Source organism: Centruroides vittatus, unplaced genomic scaffold, assembly GCF_030686945.1.
Source record: "Centruroides vittatus isolate TY-2023 unplaced genomic scaffold, ASM3068694v2 contig_958, whole genome shotgun sequence".
Classification (NCBI taxonomy): Eukaryota; Metazoa; Arthropoda; class Arachnida; order Scorpiones; family Buthidae; genus Centruroides; species Centruroides vittatus.
Window position 1 is genome coordinate 1,271,825 of NW_027122637.1, and position 16,925 is coordinate 1,288,749.

The window sequence follows — 16,925 nt, forward strand, 5'->3', positions numbered from 1 at the left end:
CCTCGTGTTGTGGCGTAATCGTTTCTTGATGATTTCTATGCGAGTGAGATCGTCTATCATTAATTGGTTGAAACACAGGTTTCAGAGAGCTACTCATATCAGCAGTAATTCCAAAATCGCCAGATTTTTTCCCAGGATGATCTCTAGGGTTTTCAAGGTTGTCTAATTTCTGGGTTAAACCTCTTCTTGTTCTGTTTAATACATTATAAGGACCTGTTTACTTGTTATTAGTATATCATAAGAAATACTAATAACAAGTAAACAGCACAGAATAATCGAATCTCTCATTAATACTAGTTTAAATTTTCGCTTGTCGAACGAAAAAATAGTTTATAGTCAATAATATTACTGTAGTATAGAAGCAAAGAAATATGTTGGAAACAGTTTGGAAGAAAAATCTCCATTTACCAGTATCACATTTACCGAACAAATAAAATAATTATCTCGTTTCTACATTCACGTCCAAAAATAAACATAATCGCCCAGACAGTCTTTTTAGATTCTCGTTGAATCAGAATCTAGAAAGAGCAAGAAACCCGATTCAGTCCCATGAGAATCACAGAAAGAAATTATTTTGCAGGTGATGGTACTGTAAAGTACTGTACATGGTACTGTACATGGCGACATTGTGCTTAATGGCCTCTCCGAGCTACACGTTTTTTCAAGGGGTGCCATTATTGCAAGAAGATATATAGTTGTGGGTTCGTATTTCATTTTCGTGGACGATAATGCCTGCGCGCAAAGAGCTACAAACAGGTCATTGCAAGCACACGGGTAGTCAATGACTTTTTTAACAGTGAGATATTTGTCGATTCCAGGACTTAAATCTCTTAGAACACGTGTGAGATGCTCTAGGCTTTAGGGAGACTACTCGTATTCCCTCAGCCTCCACCAAGAACATTCAGAGTGATGTTTTTGGTGGAGAGTGTCTAGTCTTGAGTTATGTGAGTAACAACACGAACGTGTTAAGAATATTACGTGGTACTAACAGATTCATTCAGACCTCAGAAGGAGTTCGTGATACGTGACACTCTCAACACATTCGTGTTGTTACATAACTCGAGATTAGCATCCAGGAGTTTCGAGACGCTCTTGTTCGAGATGGACGCGTTCCAGACAGAGTTAATAAACAACGTTATTAACCAGCACGAGCTGTGCAGCATGCGTGCGAACAGGAGGCAACCAGTTTTTATAATTAATGATTTTCTGTGCAAAAAGATCTACTACACACTTATTACTTTTTCTTTTGTGGATTTTTTTGTGTGTGTGTGTGTCATTTAGATTAAATTTTTTGCTTTTCGGTTGTTTTCTTGAATGCAGAATGTAATATTTTGCGCTTGTGTGTTAAGTTTCATGCTGTTTCAATCAGTAATTTTCGAGACATCATGCGCCAGATTAATAATTACGATTGGTTTATGGACACGAATATATAGGCTATATCCCGCAGTAATTTGCTTTTGACACATTTCATTATAATTATATTCGGTTTTTTCTTATATCTCTAATAAATTATTCCTAAATTTTTATAGTTATAACAAAGTAGAATTAAATTTATCGTGTTTTAAGAATTAATTTTATATATTTTCATTTTTTGAATTTTGAAATATTCTTTAAAAGGCCAATTTAACTGGCTGTTTTGTTCCTATTAAGAAATTAAAAGGATCTATTTACGGATCGATTCTTTATGCTTATCGCTTCGTTGTACTGTACTGTACGTCAAGCCGTGAAAAACCACTCATCCAAATCCTACTGTAGATGTCTCGTGTTAAAATATAAAATAAATCTATTCTGTTTACGACTTGGATTTCATTCCTTACTTTAGTACTTTGAATTAACGTTAATATCGAGTAAAACAACGTAGATTTGCCAATAAATTGATACGAATAAAGACAAGCGAAAATCAGTAAATAGATATGACGCCAAACTTAAGTTATTAAAAAGAAGTAAAATAAAACAAGTAAAATTTAAAAATTATAAATTAATGGAAATGAACAACTGATTTTTATAATTTTTTTCTAAGAAATAAACTGCAAAACTTACTGTATATTCAAGTCGTTACAGGTACTGTACAGGTAAAAGAGAACAAAATATTTTAATCTTTTCAATAGAATATAATAATATTGAATGTATCGAATTTATAAATAACCAATTTTATCAACTTTTTCATTATTATTTTGGAGTTTAATCAGTCTTTTTCGATCCTTCTCTGCAGAATCCTACATCATAGGATTGGCCTTTAGGCTTGTCATTCGTCAATTTATACAATTTTATTCATCCTAGGTGTCGAGCCTGACCGTCTCAATGTCCCGTTTCTGGCGATCGTGCCAATTGGGTTCTCGTACGATCTCAATCTCTTTAGGTGTGAGCTTTGAATTTAGAGTTTGTGATACGAGCAATATGTCGTTCGCGCAATACACCTTAAGCATTTTATTTCTCAGTGAATTATAACGCTATCAAAAGCGTTTACACATAATTTTTTTTATCGATTGATGCCTGGTTAATTTCTCTGTAATTATTTTATTTGAGATCTTATTGAGACACGTGACTTCACTGAAGCTACCTCCTCTATGTAACGTGCAACATTTTTTTCTGATCCATACTTATCGTCCAGTATTACCTAGTATTACCTATTATACTTACCTAATATGTATGCTTTATACATCTTGGATTTTTATTTCGTCCTGATCCTTTTTTGAAGTTTTAATCAGTAAGTATATAGTTTTAATAATACAATATTAAAATAAATCAAGCCTGTTTCTCTGAATACTTTACAAAATTGTGTTTTACAAATTTCATATTATACTAGATAAGTTTCATGCTTACAAATTAAAATTTTGCCAAATACCTGTGTTTTGTGAATATTTGTTGGGTTTCTGTGACACGAAAGATTTAATAATTTAAATACTTCATTTATTTATTTATTACAAATTTTAAGGTTTTTGAGTTTTGTGTGTGAATTAACAATATGTAGTCATACATAAAGAAATAGCCTCTTTCAGCAACTATTTTTAATTTATCTAACGTTTTCGGCTATCTATGTACAGTACATAGATAGCCGAAAACGTTAGATAAATTAAAAATAGTTGCTGAAAGAGGCTATTTCTTTATGTATGACTACATATTGTTAATTCACACACAAAACTCAAAAACCTTAAAATCCGAGAATATAATTATTGTCTGTTAAAGATATATTTTAACAATTACCTGGATCAGTTATAATATATAAACCTGGTATGATTGTTAAATAACTGATTTTGTAGTCAAAGGAGAAACTAAATTGCATTATTTTGGTTCCTCGTTTGATTATAAATGTATTAATGATAACAGTGGCGTAATCAGAAACTACAAATGGACAAGACAAAACATTTTGCCCGTGTTTTATTATAAAATGTATAATAAAATCAATTACTTTTTATAATATTATTTTTACATACAATTTTTATAATCTTATATAGCCGACATTAAAATCAATTACAATTTTTAGAAGATTGAAAATAACATTATAAAAAATGTTATTTTCAATCTTCTTTTATTCTTGGCCATTATGTTGATCACTTTGTTGTTTTTTTTTTTTGTTTTAACTTTTCTTTAGGTGAGTATTCTTCATTCCCCGGATTGTGCCATTAAAATGATAACATCAGTAAGCTTATTTGGATTTTATAATGCGAATGATATTCTTTTATCTATAATATATTAATATTTTCTTAATGGATATATTAAAAATTTTCACTTTTTATTTTCGTAATTATTTAAGAAAAACATAATATAGAAATTAAACAAGTTTGTTATTTCCTCCGTCATTGTTTTGATTTGATCGCAAGTAACTAATAATTACTTTGTCCACGAGACATATATATTTGTGAAACACGTCAATTTTGAATTTTGTATACCACCCACGTTTAACATCTTAAATGTCACTTTTATATAACAGGAAATCCATTAGCCCAATTGTAGATTAATGAGAAATTTTGTTGTTCTGTTTATTCAATGGAAATGTTTTCGCTAGGATTGATACATTTTAAAATATTGAATTATTAAATTAATCGCAGTTAACTTGAGCTTCATACTCTGAATTTCGACTACTAGATTTCAAATCCTGCACTTCATAATGGGAAGCTTTATACTTTTATTAACTGATTTATTTATATTTTTATTAAATTAGTTTGCTTAATTTTAAAACTTATAATTTTATAGTTAATTCAATATTTAGAACTTCCTATCAATAGCAAAATTGATTATTAAGTATTATGACAGTAAAATACGTGAAACTTGTTCCATAATTAATTAAAGATTAATATTTGCTTCTTAATTTTTTATAATTATATCACTCAATTTATAATTTTAACAAGTATATAGCTACTTAGGTAGCAATTTGCAGGCCATAATTATTTTTATAGAAGATAAGGCGATATAATTTCGGGATAATTTCGAAGACGTGACTATAATGGCTTGATTCATATTAAATTGCAGTCAAGAATATCGTTGTGTAAAGTTTCAGTTACCAATTAGGCGGTTGCCAATTTTTTTTTATTTGAAATAGTTTTTTCAATGAAATAAAAAAATGAAGTTTTGTTCTTCGCTTCTTGAGAATCATTTTAAAATTTTTAATTTATGATATATATAATAAATTAAATATATAAATCACATATATATATATCGTTCGTAAAGATTATGTGAATTATTTATTGAAAATATGCAATTAAGCGAGTATAACTTATAACAGTAATCATTATCAATTTACGGACCAAAATTGTTGGAATTTTAAATTATTCATAAGATTTCATTCAAATTACATAAAAATTTCATTACATTTTTGGAACGTCTGAAAATATCTGAACTGATAAATACGTACTGTAACCCCGAGACACTTATTCTTTTATTTTCAAAAAAGAATCTCTAATTTCTTATTTCATTTGACGAAATAACGTCAATATCTATTAGGAAAATTGGGAATCAGAAAATATTGAATTAGAAATATAGTACAATAATAAGCTTATGTATTATTGTACTGTATCCTATCCTGTGTCAAAAACGAATTACAGATAGACGATTTTTAAAAAGTGTGGAACGTAAAGATGTAAACATTTTGATCTCTTTATGTTATATTTCGTGTTGAATTTTTATATTTTTATTTTAATATTGTTGAGATTATTATTCAATATGAGAATGTATTTATTTTTAATAAATTTTGTCCAATTTTGACAATTTGATCAAATTATCACGTATCTGAACTTTTTAGTTCTAATCACTTCTATATGTAAAACGATCCGAAGATAATAATCGGCAATGGTAATAAAACTTGCAAAAGATGATATCCACAAAGAATTTTGATGGCAGAAATGTTAAATAATCTCATAATTTAAATGATTCTAGGTTACCACTCATGTTTTGTTTTAAATGAAAGTAAGTTTGATCTTTTCGGTAATCAGATAATGGAATTTTTGTTCTAGTTATATCTAGTCAAATTGTATCATTTATCCTATGATATAAACATTATAAGATTTTTTAAAAAGTTTTAACGAAATGTGAGAATTATAATGTGCTCTTTTTAATCATACGGAACTATTTATAAACAATTTTTAAATTTTATTTATTTATAATACCTTAGTTCTTCGATTCAAAGATAGCATCAATTTAAGTTTTTTCTTCGATTTTGTTAAATTTTATTAAGTAACAAGTTAGAAAAACGATACAAACAACAATTCCGTGATCCAAGGCAAAAGACTCTATCTCCAAAAACATTTAAAATAAAGCCGTCTACACGAAATCATACCTAAATACATCGTTTATTGATACTGCCAAATATCTAGAATGAAAAAATAAAAAAAAACATTCTGTAATTTTCACGCTAAATGTTGGGCGCTATCTATAAAAGGGTGCAATTAGGTATGATGCGCGTCTTTATTTTATTTTATTTTATTTTTTTTTTTTTTGGAGATTCTTTTGCTTGGGGCTGTAGAATTTCCAGGCTCTTTTATATATAAAATAATTATTTGTTTTAATACCTTATCATAATGTCGTCTTTAAATGTTAAAGAGAGTTTAAGTGCTCGTTATTAGTAAAAGCTTATTTCAGCTGATACTGTATTTAAGTTAAATAATGTATGTGAAACACGGTATACGTTTTAACGACTGCCGATTCTTATTTTTAATGTAAGAAGATGCCATCGATTGTAAGACGCATGAATATTTCAAACAAGTAAAAATGGGTGAAATTGCTTCTTAGAAACGAGGAAATATAGTACTTACACTATTTAATTTCGTAAAATGTCAACAAATAGAACCATTTATACATAATAAAAATACAAAATAAATTAAATAATTCAATATATGATTAAAACAAAAGTCTTAAATACATGAACAATTTCAAAATTAATGATGAAAAATCATGAACATGCAAAATAATGTTTAAATGCATGCGAGTCTTGAGAGAATTGAATAACCTATTTATTCTCTGCATTAAATCATTTTTATATATTATTAATTATAATAAAACTATTACTTTTTCATTCCAAATTTTAAAAAGTTAATAGATTTCGTGTCAGTTATTAATAGTCAAATATAATTATATTTACTGTTCGTATTTAAAATTCACTAAATTTCGAGTTATTTACCAACATTTTAAATTTTATTTTACAATAGAATCTAAGTATTAAACTTATAAACATCGTTTTATTTAAAGAACATTAACATTTTGCGTAGGATAAAATAAATTCAATAATTCAGAAAAGATGATAGAAGATAGTAATTAGATATAATTATACTAAGAAGACAGAATTATAGAAGATAAAAGATAAAAATAATTGTATTTGGCAGAAAACTGTATTCACAAAGATTTGTTGGAAAACAAATGAAAGCTTATCTATCTACTTTCTCCAACGAATTACAGTAATATTTCTTTCTTAATAATATTTATATCGATACATTAGACAAAACAGTTATAACTTAATAAGAAATTTACGACTAGAAATATATAGCCTACTAATAGAAATTGCAAATGAAAATCTATTTAGAAACTATCACTTTGTATATCACAAATATACTATGTAAAATATATTCCTAATAATAAAAACTAATATAAATGCCCATTATAATGTTTTTACATTTAATAATTCTCATTACTTTTGAGTTTGAAAAAGAGTTACTGTTTAGTTATTTCGTTATTATTCAAAAAATAATTCATATTATGATTATATTTGCTTTTATTTCTTATTTTAAAAGGTATTATATTTCAAGAAATCATAATTGTTTAATTTTTTTATAGAAATTACCTCATTTTATACATTACTTTAATGCAGAAAATGTTTTTAATAAGTGTGTTAATAATTAGCGAAGTTTTCGAAAATGTGGATTGATTCTTTCTGTACGTAATGAACTTCACAAATCATAATGTCGAGTAAATGAACGGTAAGATAATTAGAAAATTTCATTTCACATCACATCGAAATGACACTGTCAATTACTTTCGCTTAATTATATATACATTGCCTGCGTGTATCGATATGCTAAATTCTCCTTAACAATTAAATAACACCTAGATTCAAATATGCCTCTTAAGTTTAACATAATTAAAGTCCAAACTAAGTTCTACGAATAAATAGATGTCCAAAATCAAGTTTTATTATTTATATTTAATTTTTTTTCAAAAATTATTAATAAAGATTAATAAAAAAAAAAAGGAATCTTTAATCAGATTTTAAGAATATGAAAGAAAAATTACGAAAGTATGTAATAAATAATATGGAACAAATTATTAATTAAATACTTTTGTAATTTGTTCAATAAAATATAGTATAATTGATTCGTCGGATGCTGTATCGTGGGGAATTGTGAGTGAGTGATCGGAATTAGAACCCAATTCAGATTTTCACAACTTTTTATGAGTATTTCGTATTGAATATCGTTTCTCATTCTTAATTTATAAGTTATTGACCTAATCCTATAATGAAACCAATCGCTACTTCTCTCCAATCATTGTATTACATCATTCGAGTACTTATAAAATATTTAAAAGAGAGTAAAATAGATCTGTAGTAGTATATTAATATTTTTAGCGAAATTGGCTGGCATTCATTAAAACGAAATACGTACCGATGTTAGTGTAGGTTATAAGATGTAGTAAAGTTGTGAGATGGTACTGTACAGTAGATCTTAGTATAACTTAAATGAATTAGAACGGCATGAAGTATGCTTCTATTAAAATGCATTCCATTTGTAAAAGATGTTAATATATAGTAGTTATAATAACCAGCGGCGGCCTTAATGATTGCGAGGCCCCGGGCGACAGATCTTTGTGAGGACCTTGTCCTTTGTGCAAAGTATGTGAATTAAAAGTAGATATTTATGATGATTGATGAGAAATGCAAAAGTTATAAATAAATAAATTTAGAGTTTTAAAATATTATATTAGAAGATTTATAAAAGTTAACAATCATAAAAACGACAAATTAGTAATGATGATAAACTAAGGTACAGTACATAAATGCCTTAAAAGATATACGCAGGGATTTAAAAATGATGTTTGCGGCTTATAACTAATAGCTAAGGATAAAATAAAAAGTTTTAAATATCAACTTTTTTCTACTCCAGTTGTTGCGCGAGGCCCCGGGCCATTGCCCTGCTCGCCACCCCCTAAGGTCACCACTGATAATAACATTATATAAAGTTAATAAATCATAGTTCAAATATGCCTAAAAATAAAAGTACACAATTATAAAACATAAATAAAATTTCTTTGTTCTCTAGCTCAGATTTGGCGCTATTTTCTTTCTTCGTTACTGTATGAACAAAAACTAACACCTTAATAGAATAGGTCGAAAACGTTCGTTTTAAATTAAACTTTCTCAGCGAAGATAAGGTGTTAGTTTTTGTTTATATAATTTATTGCTGAGCACGTTCTATTTAATGTTACTGTATGTTTTAATTAATATTAATAAATTTCTGTGGCTTCTTGAAATTATATTTTCAATTCTCTTGCAGATTCCTGTTCATTAATCTACATATCAATCAACATTTTTATTCAATGTTTATTGGAATAATGATATGCATATTTTAGCTATCAAAAACTATGTTATGTTTTAAGATTGTGGGTGTGGATATACAGTATTTTATAATCTGTAATCTGTAAAAGATTCTTTTATGAAAGATGTAATCTTCTCTAATCAGACCTTTTATTTTTGTTATAAAAGAATACAAATTATATTCTTAAATAAAATTTTAAAAAACACTGCTTTCGATATAGTTTTGATATATCATTTATTATATTATGCTTCTTATTATTTAATCTGAGTATGAAATGTATAATCCATATATTCTTAAAGTCGTGTTAGTTTTTTTTTCTAATAATTTGAATACGAATTAGTTGAAAAAATATCAGGATTATAATCGTCTGAAAACTGTATGTGAAAATTATAATAAAACTTTAAAACTGCAATCTTTAGTTAAACGTGTTTATGGAATGAATATAATTTATTCAGGTTGTACTTTTGAAACTCCATAACTTATAAATTTTATAATTGTGTATCTAATATATAAAGAAGAAAGTTTGCAAGTTCCATTCGAGACGGTTTGAACAAATACGACGAAACTTTACAAGGATTGTCATCTCGTCCTGAGGTCAACAACTACTTTTGGTCGATTTAACTTTGACTTTTCGCTCGCAATAGGCCGGCCTTTCTATCCGACCAACAGAACGGTGGCATTCAAAAAAGAAATTTACTTAAACAAAGTTACCACCGAGCACAAAATATAGTTTCGGGATTTTCGAGAGTGACGACTTTAAATAATCGGTCCATTTTTGACGAAATTCGATCTGTTGCCCGATTACCATTTGATATGCGGCTGCGAATGATACTGTACTGTACAATATATTAGAGCTAACATCAGAAAAAATTTTGACGTCTAGAATTATATTCTCGGGCAAACGGAAGTAGACGACTATTTTCTATCGAAAAACATCAATTCCTGTCTAGCCAGCCAAAGAAATTGCACCATTTCGTAGTATCAGAGTATCGCGATAAACATGAAAACGGTAGACTAAAATAACCAAATTTTAATACGGTTTTCATTTTAAGGTTTGTTGTTGTTACATTTTGCTCGAGCACAACTGCTAGTAATATATAATTCTTAATGAGTAAAAGAAAGAAGTTATACTACAAAGTTTGAAATGTAGACTGAATGTAAACTTTGTTTTATAAACGTTTACATTAAAAATATTTTTATTCGTATATATAATTTATTATTTCATTTATGTAAACGATAAATTACTTCTAAATATATTTCTTTTATTATATTCTTTAGGATTACTTCTATTTTAATTACGGAGTTGCAATTTTTTCTTGTAATTTTTTGACTGATTTATTTTAAAAATCAATAATGTCATTTACATTGTACTGTATATAAATGGTTGTGTGAAAATTTGTATTATAGCATTAATTAAAATTAATTGTTTTTAGAGAACAATTAATTTAAACTAATTGCTTTTTACTCTATTTATCATCTAAAAATGTCTTTATCTATATTAAATTATCAAAATATATTATATCGTGTCCATACAAAATACAGCCGAAAGTAATATATTTAATAAAGTTTGATGTTGTTTGACACTTCAATCATATTGTCTATATAATCCTACTTCTGATAACGTTTTACTTTTACTTACGCAGTATAAATTCTGAAGACATCAAAAATTCAGATATAGGGGCCTACAATTATTATTTGTTTTAGCCTTGCTTATAATAAATTATTTTAAACGTATAAATATTTATAGAAAAGTAACAGATATTATTCAAGATTTGCACTATCCAAATTACAAACAATATTTGATAAACTTTAAAAAAAATTAAATATTTACACCTCAGAATACTTTTAATGTATTAAAATTAAAAAGTTTTACTAAACCTCCTTAATACAAAAAATGGTTTATCAAAACTTCCACATATCTCTGATGTTAAAAGGCTCTATATATTAATATTTATGTTTAGCGAAAAATATTTTATTTCCGTTTACTGAATTTCAGAAATATTATTCACTGAGTAATTTATACGACAGCAAATTAAGAAAATTTTAATAATAATGTTCATTTACCGTATTATATAAAACAGTTTTAATTATGTGTCATAAACTTATGTAGCTATAGTTATAGAAAAATAAAACTTGTTTTCAATTTTTCTTTATTATAATAGCCATTTTGTTTTTTCGTTATGGCATGCTTTCGAGTACATTATATTATAATTCTGTTGCCAAGATTAGGATATTCGTCGATAAAACAAAGTATTTCATATATTAAACATTATGCAATATTGAATGATTAAATTTCGTTTACTGGTCGTTTATAAGGATATGTCTAAGAATCTGGTCCAAAACAAAAAAATTCTCTATTTTATAGAAACATATCGTGAGTATACTTTTTATAATTATATTCTTATTTTAATAAGTATATTTTTATGCAGTTAATGTATTTATTTTATTTATTTCCATCGTGTTATCAATAAGGTAGAAGTTGTTGTTTTGTTACTGTGCTTATACACACAAAAAGAAACAAAAAATTCGAGGAAGCATTTTAATTTCTAGCATCCTGATGTCCTCCTCGTCCTCTTTGAATGTACCGTTCGAAGTACAGTACAGTACTTTATTATTATTTTTTTTTCATTTTCTTTTATCTATTAAGTAAGTTTTTTCCTACATTATTAACTGCAAGATTAAAAACTATTATAAAAAATGAGTATGATGAAATTTTTCGTATTTCGAGTACACGAAAGTTTTATACAATCCTGGCAAGCCAAAAATTACAACTTAGACAATTTTGTCAAATTGGAATCGAAATGTGTGGCGTCATTTGTCTTAATTCGAGAAAATTTCTTATTGGGAATCTTTCTCGAAAATCAATGTTTAACTTTATCGGATTTTTACGATGGTTTTTATTTGGAGAGAGAATAGTATACATAATATACACGTTGTTCTTTACAAAACTAGAACAATAATAACATTCGATTCTAAATTCAGTACAGAATTTTCCGCATAGATTTAATTATAGATAGTTTCAAGAGTTTTGATATTTCAATTTGAAAACTAATCGAGTGAGTTTAGCAAATTTATGTCGAGATGGAAATATTAAACATACGTGTAACTTATAATTAATATTTGTAAAGAGATATATAGGAATGAAATAAATGAAATAAAATAGCCGAATCTATAAATAATCACTTACAAATAAAATTACGTTTGAATAAATTGACAAATGACTATTGATTAAAGAAACTTTTAATCGTATCTGCCTATACGCATTTTAAATACACGGTCTATTGATTTAACCAATTCCTAATTAAATTTATAACGATTGCTATTTATTTTTGATCGTTAAATCTATATATAAAGTAACTTATTTACCAATTTCTACATTTTATATAATAAATATAAAATTATTTCAAAATAGCATATTTAAGACATTTGAGAATACTTTTAAATCTTTTACGTCGATAGGATTCAAATTATTTTAACGCCATTGTATATTTAGATGTGGTATCATTTATTTAAACTCACCCGGTATACTTGACTAAAATCGATTGTTTTATAATTAAAAAAATATAGCGAAAATCATCAGGAATCTTCAAGGTATGCTTATTTTACCAAAAATATTTTATTACAGCTATATAATAATTGCCAATAGTTTGAATTGATAGGGTGCTACGGCACCGTACTAGTTCTTTTTTTTTTTTATTTGTGGTTTAAGGCCCTTTACCACTCAAAAAGAGTATAAAAAGGCCCCTAATTTTTTTTTTTTTTTTTTTCACCGTACTAGTTCAGTTACAATTAATAAATATTATTAACTAAATTATTTAATATAAAAATATATGTCGAAATTATTACGAATAATAAAAGTTTTAATTACGTAAAATGTATTTTTTTATTGCAATGAATAAGATGTATTTTTAAAAAAAATGATTAAATATCATTTACTGTAAAGAATCAAAATAGAAAAGAATAAACTTGTAGTTTTTACTATCGAAGGCAATGGTCAAGGATAACGCGGCAATTATCGATTGACCTCGTAGCTTTATGGCTACTTTGCTGATAAATATTTTAATAGGATATAAAATCAATCGAAAGCAAATCTCGATACAAGGAAATGTCTGTATATATCGACCTTGTCATTTACATTTTGCAAAATAGGTTACAAAACGCTTTGTCTTTAGTTGCCTGTAGTCACAAAACCGCATCTAACAATAAATGGTATGAGTTTAATATTAATGATTTAAATTAAAAATTTAACCGGTGTGTTCCATCATTATATTGGGTTTGTCACGAAATAGCAGAACGAATAGGTTTGTCAAAACTTTAGTTATTTATAAGAATTGTTAGATTTTCATCGTAACAGAATATTAAGAATAGTATATTTATATTTATAATCAATTGTTTTAAATATCTCGTCAAAATCTTTTATTTGAGATAAAAATTTTACAGAAAATTTAATTCCCGTGGCTCTGTTTCAAAGGATTCACTAAAATATTTATTTTTCATTTTATAGATGTTACTTCGCTGTTATACATAACAGACAACGCAGAACACTGTCATAAAAACGGCTATAACATAAAAATGATAATCTGCCATAACTATAAACAAAAGATCATATTATTTATTAATAATGCGTTATTTAAATTTTAAGGAATAAAATACTAATAGAATTTATGTCGAAAGTTTTATTTCAAATTTAATAAATGCATAAGAAGTCCTTTTTATTTAAAAATTTATCCAAAGAAGAGAGGAAGAGAATATAGTTTCTTTAATATAAAAATATATCAAAAATAATTAATTGTAATTAAATATAATTTAAAATTTTATATGCTATTTACGAAGAATTTACATTTATTAGATTTTAGTATTTTAAAGAAGATTTTTACAACAGAATACAATCAGTTCGTCATCTTATTAGACAAATTTTCCGACTTATTAGGTAGGCTATGTTAAAATCTAAGAAGGGAAAACATTAAAAATCTTATCCTTAGATATTGCTTTAAAAACATAAAATTCATTCTGGTATTGCCGAGAGTATCAAAATATAATTAATCATTTAGAAATTGTATTTATTCAAACCATCCAAATTAACGATCGTTTGCATTCATATTTTATCATACACAATGTTCAATTTTTAAAATATATGATATGACGTTTTCTACATTATTTTAAATAGTAGTTCAAAATGCTAAATTTAAGTCGAACGAGGCACGTATTATAATTTAACTGTACTTCTAACCATCCATCTAAACTCGACTACTCCACCCAGATTCGTATTCTGACACCAATTAGGAGACTAACAACGAATTATTAGCTTTAATAAACGATATAGACGAAACTTCGTGAAAGGCATGGCAACTAAAGCGTTCTATCGTTATATCATATTGCTAAGTTTTTTAAAGGATAACCTCAAACATCGATCGAATTAGAAAATAGAGCAAGAATTGTCCATTTTTAAAAATATGTCCTACAGCTAAAATAAAAATTATATTAACTGTTTCTCTACTGAAATTTATTTTTTCACTACAGTATAGTCGAAAATTTTAATTAGATGTAAGGATTTCTTTCGTATAATTCTTGAGAGGATTCTAGATTTTGTAATTTCTCAATTTCTTCTGGATTTATGCGTCATAAAGTGTAATATTCTTTAAAAGTTTTTATTACGATTTTTCAAATATAATCTGTATAAAATTGAATGTCCATGTAATTTTAAATATAATATAATTTATATTAGTGAAATTCTTAGAATTTGTCGAATAGAATACTTTCAGTAAGACAATTTTTTCTTTTTTCAGATATGCTTACACCGATAATTTGAGCCTTGAGACGGTGGAAGATGCGATGCTGACGGCGTACGCCGCTAAAAAGTATGCTTTACCTCATTTAATGAGAGAATGCATAGGTTATCTAGAAACTAACGTTTGTCCCAAGTCGGTATGCGACGTGTACGAATTTGCGCTTAACATGGAAGCTCATCTTCTGGTTTTTCTCTGTCTCAATATCATCGATCGACAAACGTACCACGTCTTGACGTCTTCTGCGTTTCTAAAGATTCCATTCGGAATCCTGGAGAAGATAGTTCGACGACCCTACCTCAACATATATTCGGAATATACTTTATATAACGCCGTTTTCATGTGGGCGGAACAAGAATGCAAAAGAAAAAAATTAGAGCCCGAAATAGAGAATATAAGAGCGATGTTAGATCCTTTCTTGCCTCATTTGAGATTTTTAGCCATGTCGGCGGAAGAATTTTGCAAAGGTCCGGCTAAATCGGGACTTCTGACGATAGAAGAATGTTTTAATGTATTCATGAATCTCGCCGTACCCGGAAGTAGTCAAGTGCCGAAAGGATTTTCGACAGAAACAGCTAAACGCACTTCGCCCCCCGAATATTTCGTATGTCGTCGATATAAGACGTTGTCGTTTAGTTCTCCGTCGAGGCCTCTTCGGTTATTTGGTGCCAGGTTTTCGGTCATGAATAGGGACGTGTTTTTAGTCGGAGTCGGTTTTCCAGTCAGGCAAGAAAGGAGCTATTATTCCGTCAGGCAGCATAAAATCGACGGTGTATTTCGTATCTTATATCGTCCGATTGAAGGTAAATTATCGGAGCGAGAAGAATACGATGTGCAATTCGTTCTTTCCAAAGACAAGGACGTCAGAGTCAAGCTAAACAAGCCGTTTTATATAAGAAAAGGATTGAAATATGACGTAGAGCTGCACGTTCATTCTCTTCTCGTCGAAGATATTGTTGTTCCAGTTTTGAAAAATCGGAAAAAAGAAGATACCAGTAGAGGTGTGACGTTTCAGTTTTATCCGTTCCAAAGAGTAAAAATTGCGAATGTTTTAGAAATATTAGAATTCTCGGAAATACTGTTTTATTGTTGATTAAAAAAATGGATCTCGACCGTTTATAAATTGCCTTCACTGCCTCTATAATCGACTCTGCATTCTTGGTTGGTCCTAGTCCTCATTATAGACATCGACGCTTAAAATGTTCTATGAACATTTCTTATATTTTATGGACAAAATCTATTTTTATTTTGCTTTTTCTTACGTATCGTTAGGAAAGTATTTTGTTGTGTGCCGATTCCATCGATTATTCACTGCCGTCTCACGTTTTATTTCTTTTTTTATTTTATAATTATATAGGTATGTAAAGTTTCCACTGATTCAATTTTTATGTTCTCTTATTACTGATTTTTTCTCTTTATAATTTGGGAATCGTTGGAAAAACCTTAATTTACTTCAAAGAAGAGAAAAACGATTTAAAATGTTATTGAAATATAATTTAATTTTTCTTAAATTTTATTTACTTGAAATATTGCTGTATAAATTATCTAAACCGTTTATTTTATTTCACGTTTTAATACAGTTTTTAAGAGATTATTTTTGTTATTTAAATGAATTTTATTTTGTTCCATCTTAGTTTTACTGAAGTCTTTTATGTTCGTTGAGTTCTTACGAACAGAAATATAGAAAAGTTCTCATCGAAGCAGAAATTTTAGAGGTAACGTAAGGTAAAGACTTAAATACAAAATTTAATTTAATAGATTCTATTAAACTCGTTAAATATATTGCAAAAAAGAGAGAAATAAATAAATAATCTATACAAGGAGACTCGTGTCTCACTTTTCATTAATATATTGAGTCAAATGTAGTCGTCAAGAACTTACTTGGCGTAACTACAACTCCACTTATATAAAAAAGGTACAGTTTTTACTGTATATATTATATTTATACTGTTATTGTATACGCATTTTAAACGGTACATTTAACGTACTATTTTACAAAAATAGAGTACAATTTGTAAAAAGGATTTCGACAACTTTAATACCATTCATTCTTTATTCGTTTACTTTATCTCGACAATAATCAATTAAAACTTATAGAGAATAATTTAAATTAACGTGT

The 16,925-nt window shown here is 27.4% G+C and overlaps 1 protein-coding gene across 4 annotated transcripts in view; it reads left to right on the forward strand.

The window, feature by feature from the left end:
* Positions 1–16,222, forward strand: part of LOC136985341 (BTB/POZ domain-containing protein 3-like) — a 33,597-nt gene extending 17,375 nt beyond the window's left edge. For 3 of the 4 annotated variants that reach the window (XM_067282602.1, XM_067282604.1, XM_067282603.1), the window contains one exon: positions 14,807–16,222. In XM_067282602.1, the coding sequence (XP_067138703.1) occupies positions 14,807–15,899 (1,093 nt within the window). In that variant the 3' untranslated portion in view covers positions 15,900–16,222. The remainder of the gene's footprint in view (positions 1–14,806) is intronic. The other variant, XM_067282605.1, reaches the window with a different exon arrangement.
* The last annotated feature ends 703 nt before the right edge of the window (positions 16,223–16,925 follow it).